Source organism: Moschus berezovskii, chromosome 5, assembly GCF_049115385.1.
Source record: "Moschus berezovskii isolate FMDL1 chromosome 5, NW_MosBer_1.0, whole genome shotgun sequence".
NCBI classification, from domain to species: Eukaryota; Metazoa; Chordata; class Mammalia; order Artiodactyla; family Moschidae; genus Moschus; species Moschus berezovskii.
Window position 1 is genome coordinate 94624203 of NC_142464.1, and position 12891 is coordinate 94637093.

The 12891-nt window shown below is 37.8% G+C and overlaps 1 protein-coding gene across 2 annotated transcripts in view; it reads right to left on the reverse strand.

Moving 5' to 3' along the window:
• Nucleotides 1–431: 431 nt before the first annotated feature.
• Nucleotides 432–12891, reverse strand: part of LOC129561867 (sulfotransferase 1 family member D1) — a 28021-nt gene continuing 15561 nt past the window's right edge. For both annotated transcript variants that reach the window (XM_055434693.2, XM_088836083.1), the window contains exons 4-7: nucleotides 11424–11550; nucleotides 9378–9472; nucleotides 3340–3520; nucleotides 432–544 (exon numbers count right to left, since the gene is read on the reverse strand). In XM_055434693.2, the coding sequence (XP_055290668.2) occupies nucleotides 432–544; nucleotides 3340–3520; nucleotides 9378–9472; nucleotides 11424–11550 (516 nt within the window). The remainder of the gene's footprint in view (nucleotides 545–3339; nucleotides 3521–9377; nucleotides 9473–11423; nucleotides 11551–12891) is intronic.

Here is a 12891-nt window from a genome sequence, read left to right on the forward strand (position 1 = left end):
ATAAACTCCAATACTTTGGCCACCTCATGAGACGAGTTGACTCACTGGAAAAGACTCTGATGCTGGGAGGGATTGGGGGCAGGAGGAGAAGGGGACGACAGAGAATGAGATGAGATGGCTGGATGGCATCACCGACTCAATGGACATGCATTTGAGTGAACTCCGGGGGTTGGTGATGGACAGGGAGGCCTGGCGTGCTGTGATTCATGGGGTCGCAAAGAGTCGGACATGACTGAACGACGGAACTGAACTGAACTAAGAATAATAAAGCATAATAAAAACATTGTAGAAGGTAGTAAAAATAATAAAACAATGTTGATCTTTCATATGCAAACTGAAATTCTTTGAATATTCTATTACAAAACACTAATATCAGTAAATAGAGAAACATTGCACATAACTAAAGCAACTGGAAAAAGAGCAAGTATTTCTTAGATCTCTGAATGAAATTGCAATGTAGACCCTCTCATTTTCTTTTCATAATCTTCTTCAAATCTTTCATACTGGGCTACAGTAAACTGATTTTTCCAGTCTCCTGAAACACCTGAAAAGAAAGATGAGATGATAAATTTTAAACTAATGTTAAAAATTTCTAATATCAATTTTAAACTTAATTACCAGCTTATATTTTTAGATCTCTAACTTTATAATGCCATATCTGCTCCATAACTCTGTTCTTCAACTCCTACTCCCACTCCCAGACTCCTAGACCTTCCTAGTTATCCATAAATCTCCATGGGTTTTTCCAATAACTTATATAAAGAAATAACTTCTTGAATAGCTTCAGGAAATATCACTGAGAGAAAAATCCAATGTCTCAAAATCTTTGCTCTTTGGTTTCAAGAGCTTGATTAATAAAGGACCAGAGAATTTTTCAGTCATTTTAAAACTATCTTTTCCAATGTAAAATGGTAATTTATTAAAAAGCTTCTATGATCAAGTAAGATTTCCGTTCCGTTCCGTTCCGTCGTTCAGTTGTGTCCGACTCTTTGCGACCCCGTGGACATGTAGCCTACCAGGCTTCTCCGTCCATGGGATTCTCCAGGCAGATTACTATATTCAATGTAATTAAATCTATTTCATTATTATTGCATTGTTCTTTAAATCTTCCTGATACTAACCACATCTAAAACCTTAAAGGAAGAAATAGGAAGTAGTACTTGTAATGCATATCTGATAGAAATAATGTCATTTTCATAGGGCAACTAAGAAGACACATTTGGAAGCCCAGTTTTAGAGAAAAAAGAAAGAAAATATGCCAAAACAACTGTCAATCTGGCCCAGGACTTCTTAACTTTGACATTGTATTTATGTAAATCTCCACTGTTCCCATTTCAAGCCAGCCAGTTCTTTGCTGGGGAGGAGGTGGGGCTTGCCCTGTGCATTGTGGGATGTTTTAGCACCATCCTTAGCCTCTATACATTGGAAGTTGACAGCAAACCCCTAGTCATGACCATCAGCAATGACTTCAAATGTTGTCAAACATCCCCTGGGAGAGAAAATCATACCTGGCCAAGATCCAGATATTCCCAGCAAGGCTTATCCATTGCACAGTTCCTAACTTCCTAAAAATATCTCTAGAATGTACTAACACATTTTAATTACAATTTCCTTTAATAGTCCCTTTATCAGTTCAGTTCAGTCGCTCAGTCGTGTCCAACTCTCCGCGACCCCATGAATCACAGCACGCCAGGCCTCCCTGTCCATCACCAACTCCCGGAGTACACTCAAACTCATGTCCACAGAGTCGGTGATGCCATCCAGCCATCTCATTCTCCGTCGTCCCCTTCTCCTCCCGCCCCCAACATTTCCCAGCATCAGAGTCTTTTCCAGTGAGTCAACTCGTCGCATGAGGTGGCCAAAGTATTGGAGTTTCAGCTTTAGCATCAGTCCCTCCAATGAACATCCAGGATTGATCCCCTTTAGAATGGACTGGTTGGATCTCCTTGCAGTATAAGGGACTCTCGGTTCTCATAAAAACATCTGTTCCTCCAAAACTGTCTTAGATTATATTAATATTTACTCTCTTCTTCACTGTAAAAAGATTTTACACCTCTGCCCATTGTCATGTGCTGTGGGATTCCTCCTTGCCTCATTAACTTTGGGCTTGGATTTTTTTGTATGCTTTGGCCAATTGAACTTGAATGTATGTGATATACAGCATATCTGAACAGAAACTTTAAAGGGACTGGTAAGTTTCCAACACTTTTCTTGATCTTTCTCTCTCTTTTGTGAGGGCATATCTCACAAAAGGGCAGCTCTTTCAGTCGGGGTTTCAGAAAAAGAAGACACAAGATGCAGAGCCCATGAGAGTCAAACAAAACTGCTGCTACTGCTAAGTCGCTTCAGTCATGTCCGACTCTATGTGACCCCATAGACAGGAGCCCACCAGGCTCCCCTAACCCTGGGATTCTCCAGGCAGGAACACTGGAGTGGGTTGCCGTTTCCTTCTCCAATCAAACAAAACTAATCAGAGTCAAAAAGAAATGAATGAAACTGCCGCAGCCACAGTTGGCCAACACACAACAATATTAAACAAAAAACAAATCCCTAAGCTACTGAGATTCTTGGGGTTGTTTGTTTTAGCAAAGGTGACTAATGCATACACATCTAACAGAATTTATCAACCAATCTCATCATAAGGACAAACACATACACATACATTTTGTTCAGTCACTCAGTCAGGTCTGACTTTTTGCAACCCCATGAACTACAGCATGCCAGCCTTCCCTGTCCTTCACCATCTTCCAGATTTTGCTCAAATTCATGTCCATTGAGTTGGTGATGCCATCCAACCATACACACATACACACACACAATTCAACTCAACATATATTCAGTAAAGGAATATTTTGTGCAAAATGTTAACTACACATTGAGTTCAATACTTGAGTATTATGCAATGATTTACCATAATCATAGAAACAATCTCAAGAAATTGGATTTTCTTTCATTAATTTAGTATTCCCAACATCATTTAAGCTAGTTACTAACCACAGCAAAAATTTTAGGAAATATGAATAATATCTAGATAATTCAGACAAATGACAGTCATTCTTCTGATACATCATTGAGTGCCAAAATCCATACTTATCAATGCATAGATTCTTGAGTAAATATTTTTTATAAGAAAGCTTGTCTTACATGTTAAACTTACAGTAATAATAAATTTCTTTGCCATGAATTATTTCCTTTAACAATTTTTTCATAAAATTTTCTCCCCAACATGCTTAATCTCTTCCCATTTACTTTGATACTGTTCTTATCTGCCTACATACAATGTCCATAATTTTACTATCAATCTGTATAGAAGCTAATATATAATGTATATAAAGCTACCTTTTCTCATGAAGGGAGACACAGAATGGTCCATACTAAATTTTGGCATAGTGGTATAATTTGCACTAGGATTTTGCTTCATCACATCAAAGGAGCTATGATAGAGAATTTTATCCACAGTTTCTTCTGGAAGGTCTTTATCTAGAAATTTTAATAACTTCTGAATTTCACACTTTGGATCCTAAAAAAATGTTATAAAGAAACAGGATTATTTCAGGTAGATTTAGTCATGAAGTAGGCAATTCATTTTATAAGGATCAACACATATCAATGTCGCAGAGGAAATATTTTTATAGTTTTATATGGCCTTTTCATTTTCCTTTCCCAAGTGTATAATCCTATTCTTGATTATAACAGGCAACCATCTGCTAGATGGAGGAGGTAAGATTTGTTTAAAAAAATGGAAAAGAAAATAGGTCAATATTCAACCTTTCACTTTCAAAAGTAGAATTAGCCTGTAGAATAATAGATGGTGACAAAACAAACTCGGGTCTCCTGCATTGCAGGTGGATTCTTTACAGACGGAGCTGCCAGGGAAGCCCTATGATATTATGGCAAGGTATAATTAAGATAAGATATAATTATGATAAGATGGAAATTTTGAAACCCCTTTATCTTCTTTTTTATAGCATATCTAATATTAAGAATAATTTTCCACCAAACATTTGAAGAAGAATTAATATGAATCCTTCTCAAACTCTTCTAAAAAGTAGAAGCTAAGAGAATACTTCCAAACTCATTTTATGAAGCCTGACTTATCCTGACAACAAAGCTAGACAAGGAGAGTATCAGAAATGAAAATTGCAGGTCAATATATCTTGTGAACATCAGTGAAAAAATCCCTAACAAAATACTGACACACTAAATTCAACAGCACAGTAAAAGGATCATAGGCTATAATCAAGTGAGATTTATTCTGGGGATGCATAAATGTTTCAACATCTGCAAATCAATCAATGTGATACATCACATTAACAAAATCAAGAGTATAAATCACAGGATCATCTCAATAGGTGCAGAAAAAATATTTGACAAAATTTAACACCAATTTACAATTAAGAACTCTCAACAAAGGGAATAGAGAAAGAACATACATCAGTAAAATTAAGGCCACATATGATAAGCCTAGAGCTAACATACTCAATGATGAAAAGCTGAAAGTTTTCTGAGACTAGGAATAATGGTTAATCATAGTCAATAATACTCTGTTATAAGTTTTAAAGTTGCAGAGAGAGTATATCTTAAAATTCTCATCACAAGAAAAAATATATATAACTGTGTGTGGTGATGAATGTCAATTAGACTTACTGTGGTGGTTTTTTTATACTGTAGACAGATATTGAATCATTCTGTTGTACACCTGAAACTAATATTATATGTCAATTATATCTCAATAAAATAAAGAATAGATATACCCCTCAGAGAAATCTCTTATAGTAGAAAAAAGATATTCTTCCTAACTCTCACACTTAAATAGATATTTTGATAGTCTGAGTATATGAGGACAGTAAAATAAAAACACAGCCCAGGGAGTGGTAGGGAAGAGAAAGAGACAATAATGAAGATGAGAGAGCCATTTAATGTATTCCTTGAGACTTTCCTTCTCTGTGCATCAGGACTGGGCCTAGAACAGCATGCTAGATGTAATGAAAGAGTTGCATTCAGATCAAATAGCATGTGCCCTGCTACCCACTGGGGGAGTGTTCTTCTTGACGCTCTAAACCAGACTGAAACAGAGAGCCATAATGTTAGTGAACTGGTGAGTTCAGCCAGAAAGGCAATCTGAGCTTTCACTTTCCTAAGACATCCATCTCAATTCATGGAAACAGAATCAGAGATTTCTGTGGTGGCTCTAACAGAATCTACTTCTTATAACTGCAGAACTTAATATGGTAGCAATATGATACACACCCTAATTCTTCAAGTGGAAGAATTACTATGAAAGTTGAATTCCCAGTTGTGACTAGTGTATTACGTGAAAGTACATGGAAGAGTGAGGGGAAAGTGTGGAGAAGGCTTGGAATGGTAATATTTGGGGTAGATCTGATGACAGAGACACTGGAACCTTTGATTAATTTTGAGATTTTTCTGAGAGAAGATGTAGATTCTCCTCCCATATTTGAGAAGACTAAAATTCCTTGGAGTAGGAAATGGCAACCCACTCCAGTATTCTTGCCTGGGAAATCCCATGGATGGAGTAACCTGGCAAGCTTAGCCCATGGGGTCACAAAGAGTCGGACACAACTTAGCGACTAACCAACAAAAACAAAACTTCCTTAGCTCAAAGACCTTGTTATGACCTAATGTGGTAATTTCTCTTTCAAGATAATGCTTATCCTCTTCAGTCTCTATTTGTTGCTTCTTGTCCCATAATTAGGGTAATATATCACCCCATAATCCAGAGTGGCAAGTGCAAAGTGGTTTGAACAAGATGCATGAGAAGCTGAGAATTTGATTAGAAAATCTGCCAGAGAGGGTTGCCTTAGATGGGTAAGGTAGTTTCTTTAGAGGCAGTGTGTGGAATAGATTTCCCAAATAAGAGATGAATGAGTCATAGTCACCCAGAGGAATTTAGGTGTGGACAGTTTCTCTGAGAAACATTCAGTTTAAAGATGAGAAATATTTCTTAAATGAATTGCTTAAATAATCAGGTCAGGATAAGTTTTCAATCAAATTGAAGAATGCATTATTTTCAATACTAATGATTAAACTGAAGAAGAAAAAATAAAAGTTATATGTTTTAGAGATTGCATAATAAAAATTACATTGTATCCCCAATATTCTTGCAATAATAGTATAGGAGACTAAAACACCATAAATAAAGAAACATATACATAAAATAATTAGAAGTGGTCGATGGTTTTAGAAAAAGCAAAAGAATCAGAGATCAAATTGTCAACATCTGCTGGATCATCGAAAAAGCAAGAGAGTTCCAGAAAAACATCTATTTCTTTTATTTTTTTTTTTGACTATGCCAAAGCCATTGACTGTGTGGATCACAATAAACTGTGGAAAATTCTGAAAGAGATGGGATTACCAGACCACCTGATCTGTCTCTTGAGAAACCTATATGCAGGTCAGGAAGCAACAGTCAGAACTGGACATGGAACAACAGACTGGAAAACAGGAAAAGGAGTACGTCAAGGTTGGATATTGTCACCTTGCTTATTTAACTTATATGCAGAGTACATCATGAGGAATGCTGGGCTGGAAGAAGCACAAGCTGGAATCAAGATTGCCAGGAGAAATATCAATAACCTCAGATATGCAGATGACTGCATCCTAATAGCAGAAAGTGAAGAAGAACTAAAGAGACTCTTGATGAAAGTGAAAGAGGAGAGTGAAAAGTTGCTTAAAGCTCAACATTCTGGTCCCATCACTTCATGGCAAATAGATGGGGAAATAGTGGAAACAGTGGCTGACTTTATTTTATTTTTCTGGGCTCCAAAATCACTGCAGATGGTGATTGCAGACATGAAATTAAAAGATGCTTACTGCTTGGAAGGAAAGTTATGACCAACCTAGACAGCATATTAAAAAGAACAAGCATTGCTTTGCCAACAAAGGTTCATCTAGTCAAAGCTATGGTTTTTCCAGTGGTCATGTATGGATGTGAGAGTTGGACTATAAAGAAAGCTGAGCATTGAAGAACTGGTGCTTTTGAACTGTTGTGTTGGAGAAGACTCTTGAGAGTCCCTTGGACTGCAAGGAGATCCAACCAGTCCATCCTCAAGGAGATCAGTCCTGGGTGTTCATTGGAAGAACTGATGTTGAAGCTGAAACTCCAATACTTTGGCCACCTGATGCGAAGAGCTGACTCATTTGAAAAAAACCTGATGCTGGAAAAGATTGAGGGGAGGAGGAGAAGGGGACGACAGAGGATGAGATGGTTGGATGGCATCACCGACTCAATGGACATGGGTTTGGGTGGACTCCGGGAGTTGGTGATGGACAGGGAGGCCTGGTGTGCTGTGGTTCATGGGGTCGCAAAGAGTCGGACATGACCGAGTGACTGAACTGAACTGAACTGATACTATGAAAATAAAAATAGCAGCAAAAGAGCCTGCAGTAGACAAAAGATAAGTTATCTGACATTGTGAACATGAAAGAGCTCTGTGGAGAGGTAACACTTAAGACATGTAGCTTGAGAAGATGTTAATCTAAACATAGTAGGAAAATGTTTTAGGTAAGCTCAATTTATTGAGAAACGGAAAGTGGCACCAGAAGATATTGGAAAGACAGACAGGGACTAATATAATTATCTTAATATTTTATATTTTATATTTTGGGGCTTCGCTGGTGGCTCATCCAGACTAAAGAATCCACTTGCCAATGCAGGAGACACAGGTTTCATCCCTGGGTCAGGAAGATACCCTGAAGAAGGAAATGGCAACCCACTCCAGTATTCTTGCCTGGAATATTCAGTGGACAGAGGTGCTTGGTGGGCTAAAGTCCATGGGGTCATAAAGAGTCAGACACAACTTCGTGACTAAACAACAGCAGCAGAGACAGAAGTCACTGAGAGATTATTAAAAGAGAGTGGACATATTTTTTATTTAGATTTGAAGAAGATCATTCTCTCTGAGTGAATAATAGAAGCAAAATTAGTTCAAATATATCAAGAGAGTTGGCTGAAGTAGAGTAAGAAACAGTATTAGCAGAAAGGAGTAGATTAAGTAGAAGATCAAATTTCAAGGCTGAATTAATAGAATAGTAGATTAATCATGAGGACTTCCCAGGTGGCACTAGATTAAACAAACAAACAAAAAAACACCTCCCAAAGCAGGAGACTAAGAGACATCAGTTGGATCCCCAGGTGGAGAAGATTCCCTGGAGAAGGAAAATGGCAACTCACTCCAGTATACTTGCCTGGAGAGTCTAATGGACAGAGGAACTTTGTGGTTTCCAGTCCAGTTCAGTTCAGTTCAGTCACTCAGTCATGTCCAACCCTTTGCAATCCCATGGACTGCAGCATGCCAGGCTTCCCTGTCCATCCCCAGCTCCCAGAGCCTACTCAAACACATGTCCATTGAGTTGGTGATGTCATCCAACCATCTCATTCTCTGTTGTCTCCTTCTCCTCCTGCCTTTAATCTTTCCCAGAATCTGGGTCTTTTCCAGTGAGTCGGTTCTTTGCATTAGGTGGCTAAAGTATTGGAGTTTCAGCTTCACCATCAGTCCTTTCAATGAACATTCAGGATTGATTTTCTTTAGGATGGACTGGTTGGATCTCCTTGCTGTGCAAGGGACTCTCAAGAGTCTCTCTAACACCACAGTTCAAAAGTATCAATTCTTTGGCACTCAGCTTTCTTTATAGTTCAACTCTCACATCCATACATGACTACTGGAAAAACCATAGCTTTGACTAGATGGACCTTTGTTGGCTAAGTAATGTCTCTACTTTTTAATATGCTGTATAGGTTGGTCATAGCTTTTCTTCCAAGGAGCAAGCGTCTTTTAATTTCATGGCTGAAGTCACCATCTGCAATAATTTTGGAGCCCTCCAAATTAAAATCTGTCACTGTTTCCATTGTTTCCCCATCTATTTGCCATGGAGTGATGGGAATAGATGCCACGATCTTCGTTTTCTGAATGTTGAGTTTTAAGCCAACATTTCACTCCCCTCTTTCACATTCATCAAGAGGTTTTTAGTTCTTCACTTTCTGCTATAAGGGTGGTGTCATCTACATATCTGAGTTTATTGATATTTCTCCCGACAATCTTGATTCCAGCTTGTGCTTCATCCAGCCTTGCATTTCTCATGATGTACTCTGCATATAAGTTAAATAAGTAGGGTGACAATAGGCAGCCTTGACATATACCTTTCCCAATTCTCCAGGCAAGAATACTGGAGTGGGTTGCCATTTCCTTCTCAGGGGATCTTCCCAACCCAGGGATTGAACCCGGGTGTCCCACATTGCAGGCAGATGCTTTAACCTCTGAGCTAGAAGCATTTATAGATCCAAAAGAAAAGAAAGTGTGATACAAAGATGAATGTTAGGTTTCCTTAAACATGAAGAAATTGTAGTTTGCTCTTACCTCTTTCATGTCTTCATAGAACAGGTAAAGTATGTGATAATCTTTTTTCTTCTCCCACCAGCCCTTAACATGGTCATACCAAGAACCAAAAGCCACTAAATTGAGACATAAAATGATCACATAATTAAAATATTTACATGAAGTAAAGAACTGTTCAACATTATTCCCAGTCATCATCACACAATACAGGATGGTTACTTATTAGTTCAGGAATGAGGGGTGGTAGGATAAAAGATAGTATATTAAAAAGCAGAGACATTACTTTGCCAACCAAGGTCCGTCTAGTCAAGGCAATGGTTTTTCCCGTGGTCATGTATGGATGTGAGAGTTGGACTGTGAAGAAGGCTGATCGCCGAAGAATCGATGCTTTTGAACTGTGGTGTTGGAGAAGATTCTTGAGAGTCCCTTATACTGCAAGGAGATCCAACCAGTCCATTCTAAAGGAGATCAATCCTGGATGTTCATTGGAGGGACTGATGCTAAAGCTGAAACTCCAATACTTTGGCCACCTCATGCGACGAGTTGACTCACTGGAAAAGACTCTGATGCTGGGAAAGATTGGGGGCGGGAGGAGAAGGGGACGACGGAGAATGAGATGGCTGGATGGCATCACCGACTCTGTGGACATGAGTTTGAGTGTACTCTGGGAGTTGGTGATGGACAGGGAGGCCTGGCGTGCTGTGATTCATGGGGTCGCGGAGAGTCAGACACGACTGAGCGACTGAACTGAACTGAACTGAGGATAAAAGAAATATATCAAACAACTCCTGTTCTCACCCAACTTATGATCTTGGAAAGGATGAAATACTTCTGTTACATGATGAATTGTGTCCCCTAAAATTCTTATGTTGAAGTCCTGATCCATAGTACTTCAGACTACAACTGATTTTGGAAATAAACTGAAGAAGTAGTTATTAGGCATAAAGGAACTAGAAATTGAAGATTTAGAAAATTCTCAGCTTATCCATATTGCAAAAAAACATGAGAAAGCATGTTCTGGAGAAAACACCAAGGATGTGACTGGCAGCATTCATCAAAGAGGTTTGGTGTGTGACTTAAAGATACAATTAGTTATCTCAGTGAAAACACTGCCAGTTTGCACTGAAGGGACAGTGGCGGGATGAAATGTGAGAAGACTTAGACTTCTGGGTCCCTACAGGCAAGAAATAGACCAATAGAGCCATGTGGCTGTGAACATGCTTCTTTCTTCGAGGATAACCCTGAAGGAGGTACAGAGGCCATCAGGAAATTACAATAGGCATGTACAATGGGACCATATGAAGATATAGGGAGAAGATGGCCACCTACAAGGCAAGAAGAAAAGCCTCAGAAATGAACCCTGAGTACACCTTTATCTTGGGTGTCTAACCTCCAGAACTATGAGAAAATAAATGTGTGTGGTTTAAGCCATTCAGTGTGTGGCACTTTGCTATGACAGGGCAAAAAAATACACATACAAATAAATAAAACTAAAATTACAAGAGCAAGCTGGCAGATACTAAGTAGCACAGAAGGTAAGTGGTATTGAAGTTCATAGGAGAGGGAGAGAAAAGACAGGGATTGAGAGGCTAAGAATGGGATGTGGAAGAAGCATAGAGTTACTACCATAGGCATGAATATGTTTCCTAAAAGAGGCTCTGTAGAAGAGCAAAGACTTGAGTATAAAATTTTCACTCAAGAATTTCCAGTTTATATAATAAAAATGGAGGAATGGTAAAGAAAAGAAAGTCCAAAAGATACGTACAAAATCAAAACAATACAAGGGGAGGAGCAGTAAGAAAGTGCTTATCAGTGGTCACTAAGCAGTAACAAAACAGAGACTTAGGATTGAAGACTTTGTAAGTCTCACATTCCCCAAAAGTCCTTAAAGGGAAGAGAATACATGTTTTATATCTTCTGCTTTGTCTATCTTCCTCATACACTAGTAGAATGTTGGGCACATATTAGTTTTATAATAAATACAAGATTTTTATTTAAACCTTATATCTCCTTGTAAAAAGATTTTTCACAATGGAACTCTATCATCAAAATAAAATTTAGACTCACCCTTTCCAGCCATGAATTTATCTAGGAATTCCTCCCAGGTACCAGGATCTGGATGCATTTTTGCCATCTGATAAAAATAATAGTAAGACACGGCTACATCTTTAGCATTCCGTGCCACATAGACCATCTGTGGGGAGATAGGGAAAATCATCATTTCATTTATATTCTTTAATTGTTTGTATTTTTTGCTTACCCTGGCAGAATGTTTATTTTCCTTTTTTTAATCATAATCTAAGCTTTATATTTATATTCTGACATAGTATATTCATGACTATATATTAACACAAAAACTTCTCATCTCTCACTTCCCTGATTTGTCTTTAGTCTTTCAAAAGAAGAACATCTCTTAACACATGGGAAGCTAAGTATAATAAGAATTACAGTAAACATTGAATTTTAAGAATGAACTAATCTCGCTCTTAAGTTTAGAATATTTCTCTGTATAACTTGTTAAAACTAATACTGAAAGGAAGAAGCAAGTTTATAAAGCTGAAAAAACACCTTCCCTTTTATTGAAAATAAACTATTATTTGGGTACATTTAATCAATGTACATAACGATCATTGCTGTTTATAGTGATTGACATGGGAGTAAAATTTGTGTATTAAGATGTCAAGTATGTTTGAAGGCAGACATTTTGAACACATTTCCCAAAAAAAGTGATATTGCTATGCCTTGCTGGCAAATCCTATGAAGTCCATTAAGCCTTCTTATCCCCTGAAAATACTACTTATAAATACTACTTATCCCCTGAAAGCACACCTGAAAACACTGAGGCCCTAGCCACTTATGCAGTAAGCATATTTCTAAGTAAAAATGTATTTCAGGAAGAAATCTCCTTTCATCTAAATAGAATCTGAGTTCTCTTCTTCTTTTCCAACTGAAGGAGAAAGGAAATGGGAAATTTTATAATCTCATACCACTGGTAGTTCTTGTATTCTGGACAGGCTTAGAAAGAGGAAAGAAGTGACATGAGTGGAAAGGGACTTTTCAAAAGTTTAGAGTTTGGACTCTGTTGCTGATATAATTTCTTGAGAAAATATTAAACTTTGCAAACATTCTCAATTGCTTTCTGTTTCAATACTGAGAGACCATGCTGGTGAATCAACTGCTTTCTTATCATCACCACACCACATCTGTTTCCTTAATGAAGTCAGTGAGATAGAAATGCAGGTAAAAGGCTCTCAGAGATATTCTCCAGTTCTAATACCAAGGTATTTCTGGGAGCTTCTATGAGTTTTTACTTCCAGATTTAAGATGACAAACTATATCCTTACTTCCTTATCACGTTTGTTTTAATTAGATTTTGAATGAAAAACAAAGGTCGACACAAACACACCTACAAAGACATTTTGGATAGCACAAGGGAAAGTATAAAAAATCGATTTTGCAAAAGAAAAACTACAGCTGAAAAACAACTGCTGTTTTGCTCATCCTATTAAAGATGCGGTGATAAAGACATGCTCTG